Raw genomic sequence first — 19,210 nt, forward strand, 5'->3', positions numbered from 1 at the left:
GCTTACCTGGTGGTGGGGAGCAGCACAAGTTCTGGGGGTGTGGACATCTTGAATGCAGGGGGCATAAGCGTATTTGAGATCAGTTTGTTTTGTGTGAACCAATTGGGATTAGTTTGTTTTGTGTGAACCAACGGGCATTTCTACGATACCGCTTGCTTTTAATAGCCCTTCTTTTCGAGAAAGCTCTTGCAACATTGAGAGCTGACACGATATTTTGTTTGTGATTTGTCTGTTCACGCACGTGTTTGCTACAGAGAGATGCAACTGTCTGTAATGTTTTTTCTTTTTCTTCACAGGGCTTCAGGTACAGTTTTCACAGCTATTGATGTGGCAACAGGGCAGGAGGTAAGATTCCTGTGTTCATTGCAATGAAAATACTTTTTCTGTATAAATGTTCTTCTGTAGGTGGCCAAAATGGTGTGATGAGATTTCTTTCTGTGGCTCCCATCTCTGCTCTCACCTCCCAGAAGGATGTTTGTCATAGTCCTTTGTAACAGTGTGTTCTTTGTTCTGTGGTAATCAGATGATGAAAGCTAAAAATAGAGTTTTGTCTTTCCAATGAAGAGGGAGTGAGGTATTCCAGAAATGGGGTTTGAAGACAGTTTATCCTTCAAGAGTTCTGGGCATGGGAGTCCTGCATCTTCAGAAATAAAACTTTGTTTAGTCTGTGCACACTTGTTCTCTAGTCCCGTCCCAGGAGAGGTGATGGATGTGCCTTATCTGTATGGAAGCAGCTTGTCCCGTGTGATTCTTGGCTGTAGTCAGAATGCCTCCTCCACATCCTGCTCTTGGCTTTTACTCCTCGGTGCCTCCAAACCCACCTGGTGAAGTCCATGACTTCAGCAATACTCTTCATGCTTGTCATCCTGTGGTCATCTCTGGTTCCCAGGACTAAAATTCTAGGAATTATTTGCTTCTCTTTGAATTTATATTTCCTTAATTTTCCTTTAAGCATCCACAGGTAGCCATTCCATAGGTCACTGCCCTTTCAACCAGAACCCCATTTAGCAGTATTGCAGTGGAGCACCTCATCTTGATAAACAGCAAGCTTTTCAATTGTTTTAGTGTGTTGTCTCTTAATTTGCTTTCTACGTATCGCAGTACTTCATGTCCTCTTAGAGACTGCAGACCAAATTTTGTAGCCTGGTTCCTTTCTCAGACCTCCCCTGCGTCTCATCAGGCAGGTGTGCTGATGGGAGCAGTCTCTGTCTTTGGGCCTTAAACAGCTGCAGTGCTGCAGCTTCCTTGGTGCTTAGGTCTGTTCAATGGTAAGAAGTGAAGGCCAAAGGAGGATTTTATTGCCATTTTCAACTCCCTCCATAGGGAATATGGAGCTAGGCTCCTCTTGGAGCTATGCAATGATAGGACAAGAGGTAGCAAGCAAAAATCGCCATAAGTGAAATTCTGGTTAGGTATTAGAAATTGTATTTCCCCTTGCAGTCAGGATGATCAAACGTGGGACAGAGGTTGTGGAATATGTGCTCATTGAGATCTCCATTCAGAATCAGTTGCACAAGACACTCGGCAGCCTGCTCCGTGTTGGCTGTGCTTTAAGCAAGGGATGGGACCAGCCGACCTCCAGAGTCCCCTCTAATCTTAATTATTTTGTGATTCTGTGCCACAAGTTCTCTTCTCTTAATGCCCTTGCCAGTATGGTAGCCATCATTTCTACAGGATTATATTGGTTCTTGCATTTGGTTTTGGACTCATGAGTAGGTTGTTTTGTAAAACTCCAAACAGCCTCCTCAAAGCAGCTAACGTAACTGGGACCGTTCTTCTCCATTTTAAAGACTGGAATACTTGTCCGGGAAATAAGCTAACTGGGATAAGATTGGTCTTTATCTTCCCTTCTCTCTGGGATAGTTCATTGACTTAATTGCTTTGAGCACTTCCTTCTGCCTCCCAGCAGCATTCCTTGTACCCAAACACTACTTTGGTCAGAAGGAATTGCTTTGCCTTGCACTGGAAGGCTAATGCTGTCACTCTTAGTTGCTACAAGGTTCTCTTCTGCTTTAGGCCTGTTGATTTGAAATCAGGTGTGTATCTCTTTATCTCCTGGATATCCTTTGCTGTCTGTTCTGGCCTTTCTTACCATTGTGGATCTTTTCAGCTGCAAGAGGATGATGGTGGCTATGGGTGCCAGTTGTGTGCTTGTCAAGTTGTGTTCTTTTAAGTTGTATGCTAAAAAATAAATAACTTGCCAGCTGCAGGCTGTGCTAAACTCCTTTAACCCTGTTACAGAATATCTTCTAGCTTTTTGCTGTATTAAGAATGTCTGAAAGGTTTTGATAACTTGGGTTTGAGTGATTGCTGTTTTATTTTGTCCTACTCAGGTTGCTATTAAACAGATAAACCTGCAGAAACAGCCCAAGAAGGAGTTGATTATTAATGAGATCTTGGTAATGAAGGAGCTAAAGAACCCCAACATAGTCAACTTCCTGGACAGGTAAATGCAGACAGATGGCTGATTCCTTCATCCCCAGAGTGGTTTTAACATCCCAAGTGGTTTTAACTTGATATACTCACATAGACCTGATTGCCTGTACCTAGAGGCCTCAGAAGGAAATGAGACTGTATTTTAAACTATCATCTGAAAGAAAAAAAAAGTCATTTGTTATAGGGAATGATCTTGATGATTCAGTAAGGGGCCACTTTGTCATGGATGCAGGGCTGCGTGTGCATCGGAGGGGGGCAAGAGCACAGCTGGAGCAATGCTTGCGTTGCGCATGAGAGATGCAGGGTGTCATCCTGCCCATTTAGGTAGTATAAAGCACACAGCTTTTATTGTCAGCGTTTACATTTCAGGCTGCCTTCCAGAGATTAACTTTCTTCACTGTTTGTCTTGAGCACTTATGAATCATTTCATTGAGCAGCTCTTGATCAGTCATTTTTCAGCTGTCGATCCCTTGGTGGCAGGCGGGCATGCTTTTCATTTTCTGTCTGTAGTTACCTCGTAGGAGATGAATTGTTTGTGGTGATGGAGTATCTAGCTGGAGGCTCGCTCACAGATGTGGTCACAGAAACGTGTATGGATGAAGCACAGATTGCTGCTGTTTGCAGAGAGGTAAGTGTTCTAGTTGATGGGTAGAGGAACGAGGTGCACTCAGTTCCCCTGGATTTTTATGGTACACTTGTGTTAGGACTAATTGCAACAATTGCTGTTGGAGCCATTGAGTTAGGAAGAGTGAATGACACTGAGCAGAAATAAATATTTAAAAGATAGAAAATAGCAAAATTGAGTTTACTTCAGAAAACTGGGGGTTGGCAAGTTGCAACATGAGCTATGTTTTGATCTGAGTGCTTGGGAATGTTAAGTGATGGAGCAGATAAAGATTTTGGTTTTGGTACCTGGGTTGCCTAGTCCTGCTGGCAATGTTCACAACATAATGCAGACTGAAGTTGAAGTAAGAGCAGTGAAGGAGTTTAGCAGCTGGAGAGAATGTCTTTTTTAACCTTGACTAACAAAGAATATTCAAAGGCGCCAAAAAGAAAATGTGACTACCCACATATATAAGTAATGTAGAAAGTAGAGATGTTCACATATTAAAAAAAACAAAGGAAAGAAAAAAGCTTGAAAGCTTTGGAGTCTTTTCCAGAAGGAAAAAGAAGAACTGTGCTTACAGTGTGAAAGTGAGTCTGATGAAACAGGAATACGTCAAGAAACGTGTACTAAAATAAAGATGAACTTGATGCAGACTATCCCTTTTTCATTTTAGTAGTTTTTATAGTGTGTGATATCTATAGTTCTCTGACAGTTAAGTTTTCTTTGTGCATTTCTTGGAAATATAATTCTCTGTAAGACTGTAGTTAGAAGAATTTTAAAATTGCGGTAAGACTTTTAATGAAAGAGTTAAAAATAGTTGATGTCACAACTTATCAGTGGTTTCTGCCCTGAGTCAGAGTGCCAGCATCCAGATCAGGCTTGATTTATTATGGTAGAGAGAAAGGTAATTGCATTAGCTGCTGTGCAGGAGAAACGTAGGCTTTTAAAACCCCCATTTGACTACATCAACATGACGTCTGCTTGGGATGACTCACCGGGAGGGAGGGGATGGAAAGCAAACTTGTACGTTAACATGTATGGACAGGTAATGGTTTCCTGAGAAACCAGTGCTGGAAGCAAAGTATCGAAAGTAACTATTTACTGCAACAGTAATTAACTTTTCTGAGGAAGAATTCTTGTACTGAACTATTGTGCTTCATCAAAGTTACCCTGCTATGTTAGATGCCCTTCATTCTGCAAATCTGTGCCACTTAGAAAAGCAAATGAAAACACAAAAAACACACTGGGGACTACATCCATACCAAGTTGCAAATGGGAAATGTTCTGCTTATATTAAAAGAGAAAAATCTTACTCTTTTTCCCCCCTTTTATTCTCAAGTAGCAAAAGTAAATTTCATAATGTTTTTAGGCAGAAACTTGGTGTGAAAGGTTTTAATCTAAAAGCAGTGCAAAACCAGTATCAGTGACTTCATTATGAAGATGGTTGAAAGCCTTCACTGTAGGAAAAGTTGCTTGTTGATAATAAAGTCTCACCAGCTCCTCTTGGTGGGACTTCAGGCTAAATAGCTCTCACGTAGACCTTTATGGTTCCCCTGTAGTATTTAGAAGAGGTACCAAAATTAACATCTGGGATTTTTGAGAGCACCTTGGGTGATGAGGCGTTTAGTTTATGGGTTTTTAAGATAGCAGGGGAAACTCCTCATGAGGTCAAAAAGCATTTTAACCATGATCTGGAGAGTATATTTTAGCACAAGAGCTTCCTCTGCTGGTTATTTTAAATAATACCTGTTCTATTTTTGCACTCAGCACTGGCTGGGGGTGTGAGCATTGCTTTGGAATTTGTGTTCACATACACAAATTGTGTTTCCATATGCTGAATATTTTTTTCTTTTTCCTCCCATCCAGTGCTTGCAAGCGCTTGAGTTCCTACATGCCAACCAGGTCATCCACAGAGACATCAAGAGCGACAACGTGCTGTTAGGAATGGATGGATCAGTTAAACTAAGTGAGTCCCAGACAATGCTTTCAAGGTTCTGTTTTTCCTTTCCCAGTAAACTTTGACTCGGAGAGTGTAAGTCAGTAGAAGGAGAGTTGGCAGGGAAACCCGAGGTGCGTTTTTATTGCCTATGAGTAATAGAAGTTCATCCTGTGCTATGAAATGTATAACTCGCAGGAAGCAGGTATGGAAATTCTGAGGGCCCTAAGACTAAGGCTGCGAACGTGTGAGGCCGGAAGGTTGTTGAAGCAAACCCATTGCCACATGCACATGTTGGTAAATATGAAGTAACTGTCACCATGCAGTGAAGCAAAGATGCAAAGGATTGCAACAGAAGAGTTGCAGCTAACTGCAGTTGCTTCGTTAGTCTCTTCAGGTTGTTATGACTTGCTTTGGATGGCCGCTAACGAGAACATTGTATATTATTAACCGTTTATATTGCAGTCTAATGCTGCGCCTCTACTGGGTCTCCTTTTCTTGGACTGAAAGTGTAACACACTTTCTTTATTATAATCATGAAATGGCAAATGAAATTCCTTGCTTTTCAGGTAACTGTTATGCGTGCATGGACTTGTGTACAGACAGTGGGTTTCTGGTGTGTGTACGCGTGTGTGGCAATAAAAGAATGTGCAACCACATGAAGAAGCTGTCAGGACTGTTGAGAGAAAGAGAGGTGCATTATCTGACTTCTTGGTATGTAGGAATGCGTGAAGCATGAAGTGCCCAAAGAGTTAAGGGATGTAAGGGATGGTGTTTTTACAGCTGGGTAGGAATTTGAAATGCCATGAAAGCACATCTGAGCAATATTCCTTACTCTAGATGGTTTGCAGTGTCATATTGGTTATTAAATGGAGCGTGAAAAAAGATTACGAGCAACCTGATTTGCTCACCAGCATTGGTGGATGCACTGCTTGTTTGCATAGGAGGCTTCAGTGTTTTTTTAAAGAGGGTGATGTGTTTATGCACAAACTGTGTGGATTTGGAGACTGAAGTTGAGCGAATAGTTACAGTGGAGGATGTGGCTGGGAAGAGTTAGCTGGAGAAGCCTCAAAAATATAAGAGCTGTCAAAGCAGAGGGGCAAAAGACAGGGTTAGCAGCCTATGTAAAGAAGCATCGTCCCCAGGAGATTGGATGAAGATGAGGAAGAAGGAGACAGGAGAGAACAGGAGCTAGCTGTAAAAATGCCCTATCTGAAGGGGAGGTATGGCAATCAGTGCTGAGATTAGCCCTTCTGTGGCTTCTAGCAGCTGTTTAGGGTGCAGGGTGGAAGAAGTTGCACCTTCTTTTCAAGCTCTTCCTTGTCTCTGGAAGAGTGTGGTTACTGGGAGACTGGGAACAGCAGAAGTGAGAGATACCAATCTGCCTGTCACCACTACATGCCTCCACGCACGCTGGGTTGGTGTAACTGGGTTCTACATCTTGCCTGTCTTTCCTCTCCTTGCTGGTGACATGATGCTGAAGGCCTCGTTGGTAGGTCAGGAGATGGACCCTGCTGCTGCTTTTCTGGTGTGTTTGATGAAATGAGCTATGCCTTGAGTATGACACCTTGATAAAGGCCAAGAAGTGCTGGCAAGGAACTCAGTGGCTGCTATAGTTTTACCTTTTTCTTTTTTCTTTTTTTTTTTTTTTTTTTTAAACTAATGATATTTCTGGATATGTATTTAATTGACCCTTCAGGGCATTAAGCTAACTGTCTGAACATTTAGGAAAAGCAGCCAAGTCTGACATTACATCGTAAAATAAGGGAGCTTGCCAGAGCCTGGACATAGAAGCCTTGTGCACGAGAGCTTGACCAAAGCACAAGAAGAAATCTGATAGCTGGAGCAATACCCGGTAGTTAACGGGCATGTAAACCAAGGAACCACTGCAAGATTAAGTATCAGGTACTATTACACTCTGCTGCACTAGGACATCTTTTGCGGGGGCTTTTATATTTTTTCCTTTTTTTTTTTTTTTTTTTTTTTTTTTTTTCAGGCAACATCTTGACAGTTGGGATGGGAGTAGTTCTTTGTTAAATTGCCCTGGGTACAACTTGGCATTTTCATGACTGTGGCGCTTTTGTCAGCACTGTGGCATAACACTTTCAAAATTGACTCGAAATTTTACGTTCTCTTTCTTTCTCTCTTTCTCTCTCTCTCTTTCTCTCTCAAACTTAGTGTCAATGATAAGGTAATATCTGTCTCCTGCCTTAACTGTGTTCTTATTGATGCTTTACATGCCTGGGAAGTGGGAGTGCTGCAGCTGGATAAAGTAACATGATGGAACATGCATTGCTGCTGCACCTGAAGGCTATAGGAATAGGTGACTTTTCTTGTTTTCTTGAGTGTGGTTGTTCTCTTTAGTAGTTACCTTGTGGAAAGGTTTGTTTGTCCAGGTTCCTTCTGCTGAGTGCGATAGCACTTCACTTATCCGAAGCCTTGTTTCCATGTCTCTTGTCAGCTGTAGTACCTGTATTTGATGGACAGATTGCTGTGGAATGTTGAACTCAGTAGCTGCACAAATTAAATTTGTTTAGCAGGGCAGAAGCCGTGGTTTGTGGATTCGTGTTTGCTAGAGCTGAATGTATAACACCCCATGCGCAGAACACTTCTGCGCCTTCTGTGTTCTGCTTCATGACTTTTTTTTGGCTGCTACCAGTCTAGGAATCTTGAAGACTGGGCAAAATACCATTCTTCTACAGGGTAATACTTGTGTCACTTTTTCAGAGGACAAAAAGGCTTATCTTCATTCCACGGAAATCTGCCCTTCTTAAACACCTTCAGGTTTTGTATCGATCTTGCACGTTGGCTTTTGTATTATGGCAAATATAGTGGGGGGGAAGGGAAAAGAAAAGGAGACGCTCCCAAGCCCCTCAAGTGTGGAGGAGTAAAATGTATGTGTAGTAATAGAGAAGTCTTGTAGGAAGCCTACTGACTTGGGGTGCACCAATTTAACTTCTTAAAATTCTATTATCCTACAGCCGACTTTGGTTTCTGTGCTCAGATCACCCCAGAGCAGAGCAAGCGCAGCACCATGGTTGGGACTCCGTACTGGATGGCTCCCGAGGTGGTCACGCGGAAAGCGTACGGCCCTAAAGTGGATATCTGGTCTCTGGGCATCATGGCTATCGAGATGGTGGAAGGAGAACCCCCGTACCTCAATGAAAACCCGCTGAGGGTAAGAAGCCCCGATGGGGCTAGAACTATTTATGGGTATTTACCATGGAAAACATATGGATGTTGTCAGTGATTGTTCATTCATAGTACCTATGTGAAAAAGAAAATGAAATAGAAAAGGCAACAAGCATCAGCAGTGCAAGAGAGTTTCTCCAAAAGGAAGACAGCTGTCTTGAATTTGCTGTCAGCCCTACCCCAAGTTTTTCTGTTTAGAAGATGATTACCTGCTTGTAACTAAATCATTGGACTTTGAACGCAGTCTTCCCAGCTAGTTTAGGGAAAGTAAATCCATTAGGTTATGAAAAATGCTGCTTGTGGCAGGAGCTGGTATTTCCTTTGCCAAGGTGTCTGTTGCCAAAAGATTTTGAATGTTACTTTGCAAGTAGGTCACGACTGTGTAGAATTGTGGCATTCTTGGTTTGTCATCAGGGAGAGAAGCAGGCGGCAGAGCCCTTTCTCATCTAGACTGAGGGGTTGCCATTAGGCAGGTCACTTGTGCATCTTCTAAAGATTTGGCTTGGTTATACAATATATTCTTCATTTTACAGGCTTTATATTTGATAGCAACTAATGGCACGCCAGAGCTGCAGAACCCCGAGAAACTGTCCCCAATATTCCGGGAATTCTTGAACCACTCTTTGGAGATGGATGTAGAGAAAAGAGGATCAGCCAAAGAATTGCTACAGGTGAGAATCAGGTTCTCCACAGCGTGAGATACAGGAGCCGCGAGTAAGGTCAGCCTGTGATAAACCACACCGTAGACAGGCACTCTCTTTTTTGGGTTTTCTTCTGAGGAATCTAGCGGAGAGCAGTTGGTAGGAGCTACGGTCATCGAAGATTGTAATATGTACCCCAAAGTCTTTCCATCAGTAATCTGCCTTCATTCTGCCACTGCTAAAGCCCCCAACAATTTACGGATTTACTGTAACGGAGTGAAGTGAGCAGGATAGCCCTGAGAGAAGATATTTGAGTGGGAAACCTCTTTATAGTGAATCACTGGAAAAGGAAAGGCTGAGGCTCTTTTGGGGTGAGGAGGAGTGATTATCAGGCTTTGAGGTGCTCTGGATCTATCCCTTCAGGAGCTGGGCGTTGATAGCGTTTGCCTTGTAGACATATGGCTTTTACTGGCTTTTTAAACTGCCTCTCACGAATTTACTGTGTTTCTCTCTTCCTGGCAGCATCCCTTCCTGAAACTGGCCAAACCTCTGTCTAGCTTGACGCCACTGATCTTGGCAGCCAAAGAAGCAATGAAGAGTAACCGCTAACATTACTGCCACAGCCTTCATCTTTTTTTTGTGTGTTTTGTTTGTTTGTATTTTACAAATCTTTATAATATATGAAATTGTTACACTTCTGGGGGGAGGGAAGGAATTGTGGTGACTCTAGTGATCCCTGTCTGGGGTCCAGAAGGAATTGAGGACTGAATTACTGGCCTTTTTTTTTTTTTTTTTTTTTTTTTTTATGCCACTTATGTGCCCGGGGTTTTAAGGGTTTTTAACGACTTTGCTGTCGCAGCTCCCATTCATTGTACCCTTCTGGGTACTTTCAATACTTGAATGACAGATTCAAGCTTTCAGAGAGCAGTACTAATTCTACCTGCTGATCTCTTTCACTCTCCTCTTCCTCCACTCTACCAATTTACTTTTTAGCCCCGCTAGTAAGCTCCCATGTGACTAGATTCACGGCAAGTGTGACAAATGTGAAGGTACATCTTGCCCCTCACTTTTTTTAATGAATTAGCTGTTACTGTACTGTAGAATTGACAACTTGGCTACTTAAGAAATTGTAATATGTTGAGATGTGTTTTGCTTTTTAAGATGAATTTGGAGAGAGGGGGAAGAGAAGTATTCAATTGTTTCTCATATGCCTGTGCTCTGTGGATTTTTTAATCAAAGATATGGCCTCTTTGTAGAAACTTAGTGATTGGTCAAGTCTTTGGATGTCAGTTTATGGATATGTAGGTAGGGGTCAGATACTTTATTTATGATCGAATTATCAGCTATAGTCAGGGCAAGAAAAAAAATTCCAGCTGTCTTCCTGTCTGCTCTTTTTTTCCCATTAGACTTGCTGGCCAGAAGCTTAAGGGGTAATGTGCTTTGTGCTTGGTGGTTCACAAACATGTATCTGTGCTCTGACTTGGGCTTTGGAAGTTATGCTGGTGCCTTTGACTTTTTTTATTTTGTGTTTCCCTTCTTTGTATCAAATACATTTTTGTATATGTTGTAATTTTTTTTTTTTCCTCCCAAGCAAATAATGCATCGCCCTCTATGGAATTGTCAGAGTTTAAGTATTAGAGCTATTTTTTTCCAATTTTGTACGTGCTCCATTTGTACTAATGAAATCAGAAGAACAAATAATCAGATCTGAGGACACTGAAGATACAGGAATTTTTAAATATGATTCAAGCAGAAGATTATGAACACCTGGAAATGCCAAAGTGCTGTTCTGAGAAGATGAAAGCCGGGGGAGCAGAACAGTGCCATCGGACGTCCATGGGGCTTATTTGACTGGTTAGTCCAAGGCTGAGGAGATGCCACGTGTCACACCAATCCTTCCTCGCTAAGGACGTTGTGCCAGCAAGAACGGCTGATGTCTAACAGTCAACGCAAGAAAAAGTGCCTCCCTCTGACGGACAGTGAGCAACTTGAGCAGTCGAGTTCTTGGGGTGTCACCAGGGGCAAGTGTAGAAGAACCTGTGCCCCAGGTTCTTCTAGTGCTACAGTCTGTTTGCTTCAGCTTCCCCAACAGTTTAACGAAGAGCCAGCTGTAGTTACAATGTGCCAAACATTCTGTGAAAGAATAACCATTACTTTAGTGTGATTTTATTGCATTACCAGCGGGGCAGGACCTGGGACAGATAGGGTTATGGCTGGGTATGGACAGAGGACCCTGGATAAAACTTTTGCACACTTTTTACAAACGTTGCTGGCAGAAGATAGAAGTCATTTTCAGCTAATTTTGGTATTTGTATAGCAATAGAGATGATTATGTTTTGGGGACTGGTAGCCAAGGTATGACAAAACCAACTTCCAGCTGTGAGGGGCCGGCCAGGACAGCGGGGGCTGTTTGTGTTGGTGATGGAGAGACGTGGGACAAGGGTCTCGCAGCATCTGCTGCGACTTGTTGGCTTGTAGGAGCTGGCGTGGTACCAGCAGGACTCCTGGTTGTGCAGGGCACTGCGGTGGCGTGGGGCAGCTTGTGTTCTGCTCTTGCGTGGTAGGAAATATTTACATCGGTTAAATGACGTTAACTGCTCCATCAGAGGAGTAAATCCTTCTGGCTCCAAGTGTAGCAATAGTTATGGTTTGAAATTGGAGGAAGTGTCTCATTCCAGGCAAGTAAATCTAGATGCATTTCCCAGGCAAGATGTATTTACAAGCCATGGACACCGCAGTGACGGCCATGCCCCGGTTTGAGTGCTCCCTCATCAAATGGAGTAGCGAGGAGGCTTGGCTGAGAAAAACCAACCTGTCGTACCAATGATTCCCTCTTTGTCCGTTGCTGGCAATGGACTTTGTGAAACTCCTTGTGCCAGAGTTGAACTGGGAGCTTTTCTTTCTTCTATCTTTTCTTTTTTTTTTTTTTTTTTTTTGGTGGCACAATCTAGACAGTAAGATAACTTGCCATAATTTTAGGGGTTTTTAAAATAGAAAACCAAGAAATCCTGAGTAATTGTAACTTATTGGTTCACTTTTATTGATGAATAAGAATGGTTTCAAACATACGTTACAAAATTTGTTCAATTTAGGCTACTTAGGAGATGATTTCCAAACTTTCAGCCATCGTAGCACACTAAACTTGGCCCAACCCAGAAGTTGCTGAACCTGTATCTCAGCACTTGCTGTGTGACCTGGAATGGTGGTTAGCTCTGACGTTGAGAAGTGTCCACACCTCCCCTTCCCCAGGTGGCAGATGTGTTGTTGGGGGGGGGGCAGATTTTTCAACCCCCTGCTGCCAGAAACAGGGGGCCAGAGATGGAGCTGGCGGAGGAGGAGAGCCAGGGGAAGGTTGCTGGACTGTGCTTTTGTATCTTTGTGGGTCAGGCATCGCTTTCCTAATGATGTCGGCGAAATTAAAAAATGCCAGCTGTGGGGTTTTTTTCCCCTTAAGGGAGCAGATGAGCATCCTTAAGAGTTGCTGGGGGGGCTGTTCGATCTGCTCTGTCGCTGGGGCAGCCAGGGACCAGCTGGAGTCCGAGTAGGTGATGCTAAGGGAAGGATTGCATCTGAAAGGGCTGGGATTTGCTCTCTCTTGGGTGCCAGCACAGGGTCCTGGGACAGATTCCCATCAAATATGCACGTGATACGTCTGGAGTGTGATGTACAGTGGTGTGGTTAGTTGGGCAGATGGAGCTGGGCAGCAAGAGTGTAGGGCATGTGTGACTCCTTGGATTTTCTTGTTATTGTAGAATAAACCAAAGTTTTCATCGAGAGCAACCACGATGCTGGGAATGTGCACTTTGACCTGCCTTAGGTGTTAACGAGACTAATTGTAGGCTTCCCCCTGGCTCTCCTGGTGCAAGGAGGCACAAAAGGAGAGGCCAGAGCAGATGGGAGAGGCTGGGTCCCGCTGGGTCAGAGGGGATGGTGGGTGGCCGGGGGGGGAGCCAGGAGGTTGGTCAGGGTCTCTCCAGCTAGAGTTGAATAAATAAACATCTCTGGTTCATTTTTCCCTCTGTTCCTCACACTGTCAATGGAAATGGAAGTAGGTGCAAGCTTTCTTTTTATTTTTTTAACTGTCTTCAGATTTTAATGTTGCCTTTTGTGTAATTTAATCCCATTATGTTATTTAATTGTTACTGCAATATTAACTACTGTATTTGTTGACTTTGTTTAATAACTGTTCTTTCAGGGCTAGAAATAAACTTTTAAAAAACATTTTGGTTTTTTCCCCTTTCCCCATCATGAGTTTATACCTTCTAAGATGAGAGTAGCTCAACAGAATCCATGTTTAGATGTCTTAATGAGATTACCAGAATGTTTGTAATTAAGCTTCTCACGAACGCTTTGATTATGATGGATGTAATTTTATCCCATGTTAGCCCATCCTGGTTTTTGAGTACTCCTCAGTGTCTGTACCAGCCTGGTGATAACTGCAAGCTTTCCTCGCCACCACGCGCCTTCAGAACGCTCCGGATGGCCGACGGGAGGAGAGCGGCTCCGAAACACCCTGTTCACCCGCCGGGGAAGAGAGATTCCCGGCTTTTCTTGCGAAGGGAGCAAAGCAAACACCAGCCTCGTTCATCTCCCCTTCCACCGCTCGTCTGCTGTGAGGTAGCCTTTGGTAGCGACTGGGGTGGGACTGATGGGCCAGTAAACTGTGACCGTGGCAATGTCATGATGTTCCAGTAACTATTCCCAACAAGACTGCTTTATTTTGCACCGTGAATATCATCTGGTATCCCGCATATAAACATTTAGGGCACGGGAGAGGAGGGGATGATCTGTCCTGGTGCGTGCTTGGAAGAGGCTGCTGCGGGTCCTGCCCCGTCCCCACTGATCAGCCTTTGGCCAGTGGAGCCACACGGGGAGAGGACTCGGGGTGAGATCCATGGTGCCTGGTGGAGGCTGCCAAGACTTGCTCCCTCTTCATCATCCGAACTACAGAAATGTCGTGGCGTGTTGGCATGGCAGCCTGGCTAAAGAAAAGGACATTAAAAAAAAACTTACTTTGGGGTCAAGACCAGCTCAGCTGAAATCCAGATGAAGCATCTGGCTCGGTTGTGAATGTCGAGGACTCACCATGTGGTGTGTTTCCCATCTGTTATTGGGAAATCATCTCTTCCCCTTCCTTGCGTGTTGTACAAGCTTTGCTCAGACCACTGACAAAGGGAAATGAAGAAGCCACTCATCTTCAGAAGCCTTTTCAACCAGACATGAGAATGTTGTTTTGCACAAAGCACTGTCTCTTCAGGTTAATTAATTTGTTGTAGTATCCTTGTCTTTATATATAATTGACCCTTTATGCATTTAAACTGATGTTCTCTAACTCTGCATTTAAGTGATGATTTTGCATTTAATTTATGGGGGAAAAGGTTGACTGGAGGAGAGAGAAGGTGCTTGGTGGAACTCGCTGGTGATCTGGAAGTTGGTACTTGTGCTGCTGGAGGGAGAGCAGGGCTCTGGCTGAATGGGGCCTGCACAGGGTGGAAGTTGCTCGTCCTTGCTCGAGAAATCTTATTAACCTTGTGTGAACTTGCTCATCCCTTGCATATACCCGGCCTAGAGTAAACCCAAGAGCAGCCCCTTCATTTTAGATCCCTTTTTTCTTCAAGACTGGGCATTTAAAACATCGTTCTTCAAGATAGTAAAGGTGGTGGCAGTGGTTTCTCCCTTTGAGGGCTGCTGTTTGGTTGCAGTGAGTTTGCCACAAAGCTGAGCACAATTATTCAGGCTGTGCCAGCAACACCCTGGTTAAAACCAGGATGGCTGAAAGTTGAGGATCTTAATTTCTAATTAGCATTTTCCCAGTGGTGCCTGAAGAAAAGTGTTGGGTTTCAGTGCAATTTATGTGGCTCCTGTGCAAGCACGGCGGTTGGCTGCAAGTTCCTGCTCCCAGGGATTTGTACAGCTGCATTTCTTTTTCCTATTTTTATAACTTGCGTTATAACTTGCGTTTATAACTTGCTCCGAAGATTGTTTTTAATAAAAATAGCCATCCTCTGTCATGTGAGAAAGGTATATGAAACTGCTGAGCTCAGCTAAATTCTTGATGTTGTTCTCCAGATGTCTGGAGGAAGCAGGTTTTTCCAAGAGCTTTTTTTCCCCCTACTTTGAACCTCAGCCTAAGGAAGGATTTTTTAATTATTATTTTTTTTTTTCTTGAGAGGGAAAATCCCAACAAGTGAGAACAGGGAATTTCTGACTAGTTTCCTCATTTGCAGACTGTTCTGAGGGAGGGGGGTAGTGCTGGTGCAGCTTCTCCTGCTGCCATTGCCCTCTCACAACAAATATCTCGGGGGAATATCTTCCAACACATCGTAAATTCATTGCAAAAACCATTTACCTATTGACCTAGTATTGAAACAGCCTGTAGGGACTGATGATTTCTTTTTTTGTTGTTGTTTAATTTTAATTTATAATGGGATTTGTGCACTGGGAAGTTAATGATTGTGTAGTCTTTTTAGGATACTAAAAGTCCACCAGGCTTCTGCTTTGGAGAAGATGTGTGGAGTCAGTAGGGAGGAGGGTGGGATGGGGATGTATGTCCCCATGCACAGATCTGTCTCAATGCCAGACTCAGGTTTCTGGTGTTTTCCGAAGGGCTTGTGACTAATGAATCTGGTTCTCCGTAGCTGCAGATCAGCAGAGAAGATGCTGATGTGACTCGGGACATCTCCACGGCCTGTTCTGGAGGGAGAATCTACCCAGGGACAGACATTTCTTTTGACTTCAAGGTTTCTGGAGCCAAGGATGATCCGTCTTTGTTACTTTCTCCTCCCAGCAAATGCTTGTTCTAAGGATTCAGGTCTTTTCATGAAGCCCAGTTAACTCCTGGCTCTCCCTGAGCCCTTTTCATCTGGCTGCCTGTGGGAGGAAACCTGCTTCTGGGTTCCTGCTGCCTTGTCACAGCAGCTGATAATGGGTGGCTGGTCCTGGAAAGGTTTTATCCACCCCCCCCTCCCCGCCCAGTAAAACTCTCCTTAAATAACCTTACAATTATACTCAGCCATAGCTATTACCTCTTTGTAGGTGAAAACTGTGCTGGGGGGAGCCAGCACGGTTCTGCTCAGCTTTTGTTACCCTTCAGTGGTTTTGGATGGTGTTTATTTGACTTCACTGCGAAAATGCCAACTTGTTCCTGTCCCATGGCTAAAAAAAAACCCACCCAGTTCAAATACCTGCTGTAGTTCTTGACAGCCCTGAAAGCAAATTTCATTTAGAAAAGACACGGGTGTTCCAGCCGCAGTACAGTGGTTTTCAGTGCAGATATCTGAATTTTTAGACACTCTTGTTTCTAGAAGAGCAGCCGTGAAGACTTTCGAAGGGGTTTTGTCTTTGCAGTGGCCTGAAGATGTGCTCCAGGACAGAGCCCGCGGCATGTCCCCCCCTTGTCAGCACTGATGGGAGACGGGAAATGAGCTGCCCGTGTATCTGTCACTGCCGTTATTTAATCCCCTCGTTATCCTCATAAGCAACAGCTTCCAGTTTCCCTCTCCAGCCTGGGCTGAGTGTCCCACAATTGCAGGATGTGCCGTGGGTATAATTACAGGCGATGGACGGGAAATAGCTTTTAAAGACCTCTGGACATCTGATTGTTCACTTCCTAAGGCCCAGCTCTTAAAGGTCTTGAGAAGGAGGGAAAATTCAGTTCCTGTTGGGAAGGAAGAGGTGTTTGGATTATTTTTTTTCCGGGTTTGCCATGGGGGGGTCTCTCAATGTTTTCCGCGTCACAGCTGTGTTTGGAGGAAGGGGATGAGAATGCACTTGCTTTTTAGGCATTAGCTTTCTTTTGAAAGAGTAGCCAGGAGCAGCAGTGTGAGGGGCGATGCCTTCACCCCCTTTTTTCTGTTGATCTGGATGGACTCTGCTCAAAGGCCAAAATGTTCTGCGGAGCGGGGGGCTCTGAAGGTGTTCTCTGGGGGGGGGCTCTGCGAAAACTCTCATCTGCCCTGTCAAAACCCTCTGTTGAAGCCAAGGTTGAAGTGCTGGTAGGAGGGATGGAGCTGTGGTACAGGAAGACCCATGATGTTCCTCTCTGCCAACTGCCTGTTTGTCTCCTGGGTCCCATGGGCCGGGGGTTCTCTTCCAGGGACTCGGTTTGGGCCGGTGTCACTGGGTCCTTGTCAGATGTTTGTTTCTCAAGTTGGGAGCCTGAGAAACACAAAAATAGGGGAGATAGAAAGAAACTAGTTGGGTTGCGATGTTAAGTGTTTGTGGTGTCCTGCAGCCAGGAGGAGCTTTGTCTGACTCAACACTTTGCCAGAGGTGAATTTTCACGAGGTCAAAAATAATTAATTTTCTGAGTCTTTAAAAAAAACCCCACCTGTTTCATCCTCCTTTTTTCAGGCAAGGTTTGCTCATTTGAGGCAAAAGATACACACTCGTTTTGCTTCCTGGAGAGAGAAATGGGTTAAAAATGTTGAAGTTATGATGTGTTTTGAGGCAGGTGAACTGAAGCAGGGCCGTTGTGTTGGGGAGGAGCAGGGGGTTGGAGGATGGGCTGGTGCAGGGTGATCCCTCTCCCTGCTCGGGCTTCCTGAGGTTTGCAAAGCACATGCTGTGTGCTGTGATCACCGGGACCGGCACCTTCCCCAAACCACCCTGGGGCCATGGCAGTGACTGTGGGGAAGAGAAGGATCTGGGGGTCCTGGTGGACAGTAAACTCTCCATGAGCCAGCAATGTGCCCGTGTGGCCAAGAGGCCAATGGGATCCTGGGCTGCGTAGGGAAGAGTGTGGCCAGGAAGTGGAGGGAGGTCATTCTCCCCCTCTGCTCTGCACTGGGGAGGCCACAACTGGAATCCTGCGTCCAGTTCTGGGCTCCCCAGTTCAAGAGAGACAGGGAACTGCTGGAGAGAGTCCAGCGAAGGGCAACAGAGAGGATGGAGGGATTGGAGCATCTCCCTGGTGAGGAAAAGCTGAGAGAGCTGGGACTCTTAAGCCTGGAGAAGAGAAGGCTGAGGGGAGACCTTACTAATGCTGACAAGTCTCTAAAGGGTGGGTTGAAGGAGGATGGAGCCGGACTCTTTCCAGTGGTTCCCAGTGACAGGACGAGGGGCAACGGGCACAAGCCGGAACATGGGAAGTTCCACTCCAATGTGAGGAAGAACTTGTTTGGGGTGAGGGTGGCAGAGCCCTGGCAGAGGCTGCCCAGGGAGGGTGTGGAGTCCCCTTCTCTGGAGATCTTCAAGCCCCCCCTGGATGCTCCTGAGTGCTGTGCTCTGGGCAACCCTACTTTGGCAGGGGGGTTGGACTGGATGATCTCTAGAGGTCCCTTCCAACTCTGACAATTCCGTGAAGGAAGGAGAGCGGTGCAGGTGGAGATGCTGAGGGTGGCTGTGAACTTCACAAACATCTCCAAGATGCCCTACCCAAATGTTGTGTTTCTTTCCCACGGTGCCAAGGGCTAAAAGGGAGAAAGGCCGAGCAGCTCCCACCCCGTGGAAGCAGATGCTCCTGGTTTCATGGGTTGGTGTGGGTTTCCACAGCGTGTCAAGTGTCTTACCCCTGGCTCAAGTGTCCTTCAAACCTCTGCCTCCTGGCAATTTCTTTTATAAATGACTACCCGGGGGGGAAATAAAATGGCATTACTAAAAGCTGTTGGCTCCTTGCGTGTGATCGGGCGGTGAGAGAAGCCTCTGTTACCTGCTGCATGGAGTAGCCCAGCATGGTGGCCCTGATGCCTAGCAGCTGTTTTGGGATACGTCCCACCACTCATTCCTGTGATAGCAGAGCACGCCTGGGCATGTTTATCCCTGCTGCTGTTCCCGCTGCAGGGGTGGGAAGCATGAGCTCAGGGTGGTGTAATTTCTGCTGCAGAGCGGGGAAGTGACCCAAAAGACACATCATGGACTGTTCATGCTCTGTTAGCCATGAGTCTCTGATAACATGACGTTGTCCACCCTGTCCCACCCTTCCTGCTGTGTCTTGCACTTTCCATCACTCACCTTGACTCCTGCAGACCCCAGGGGTGAGAGTCCAGGGGTCCCTGGTGATCTGGCAGGAGCGGGAGCAAACCCAGAATATTTTGGCACTTAAAATTGCTGTTGCCTCCATCAAAGGTCTGACCTAAATGTGTTGGGTCAGATGGTGTGGGCTTCAGAAGACAGGTGATGACGACACCATGGGGTGGTTTTGGTGGAGCTGGGAAAGAGCCTGTCTCCAACATGTGTGTTACCAGCAGGAGGAGTTGAAGTGTCATTGTCACTAAAGTGCCACCTGCGGACCAATGGCATGTGCAATTAGTGCCACCACCAACAAACAAGGTGAGGTCTCACTCAAGCCAAGGATGGGAAGGAGTAAGCAAACCCAGCCTTCAAAGTCAGAAAAGATGGCTTTGCCATGCCTCAGAGCAGCTCTGCCCTGGAGACACATGGAGCTCCTCGATGGGTTGC

General features: G+C 45.1%; 1 protein-coding gene across 2 annotated transcripts in view; it reads left to right on the forward strand.

Annotated features, from left to right (window-relative positions):
- PAK2 (p21 protein (Cdc42/Rac)-activated kinase 2) overlaps positions 1-14,151 on the forward strand; it is a 50,904-nt gene extending 36,753 nt beyond the window's left edge. For both annotated transcript variants that reach the window (XM_014963024.1, XM_014963025.1), the window contains 8 exons: positions 297-345; positions 2,334-2,446; positions 2,947-3,064; positions 4,910-5,009; positions 7,961-8,157; positions 8,705-8,842; positions 9,335-9,451; positions 10,404-14,151. In XM_014963024.1, coding sequence (XP_014818510.1) covers positions 297-345; positions 2,334-2,446; positions 2,947-3,064; positions 4,910-5,009; positions 7,961-8,157; positions 8,705-8,842; positions 9,335-9,421 — 802 coding nt within the window. In that variant the 3' untranslated portion in view covers positions 9,422-9,451; positions 10,404-14,151. The remainder of the gene's footprint in view (positions 1-296; positions 346-2,333; positions 2,447-2,946; positions 3,065-4,909; positions 5,010-7,960; positions 8,158-8,704; positions 8,843-9,334; positions 9,452-10,403) is intronic.
- Positions 14,152-19,210: the final 5,059 nt, after the last annotated feature.

Source organism: Calidris pugnax, unplaced genomic scaffold (assembly GCF_001431845.1).
Source record: "Calidris pugnax isolate Ruff unplaced genomic scaffold, ASM143184v1 scaffold1156, whole genome shotgun sequence".
NCBI lineage: Eukaryota > Metazoa > Chordata > Aves > Charadriiformes > Scolopacidae > Calidris > Calidris pugnax.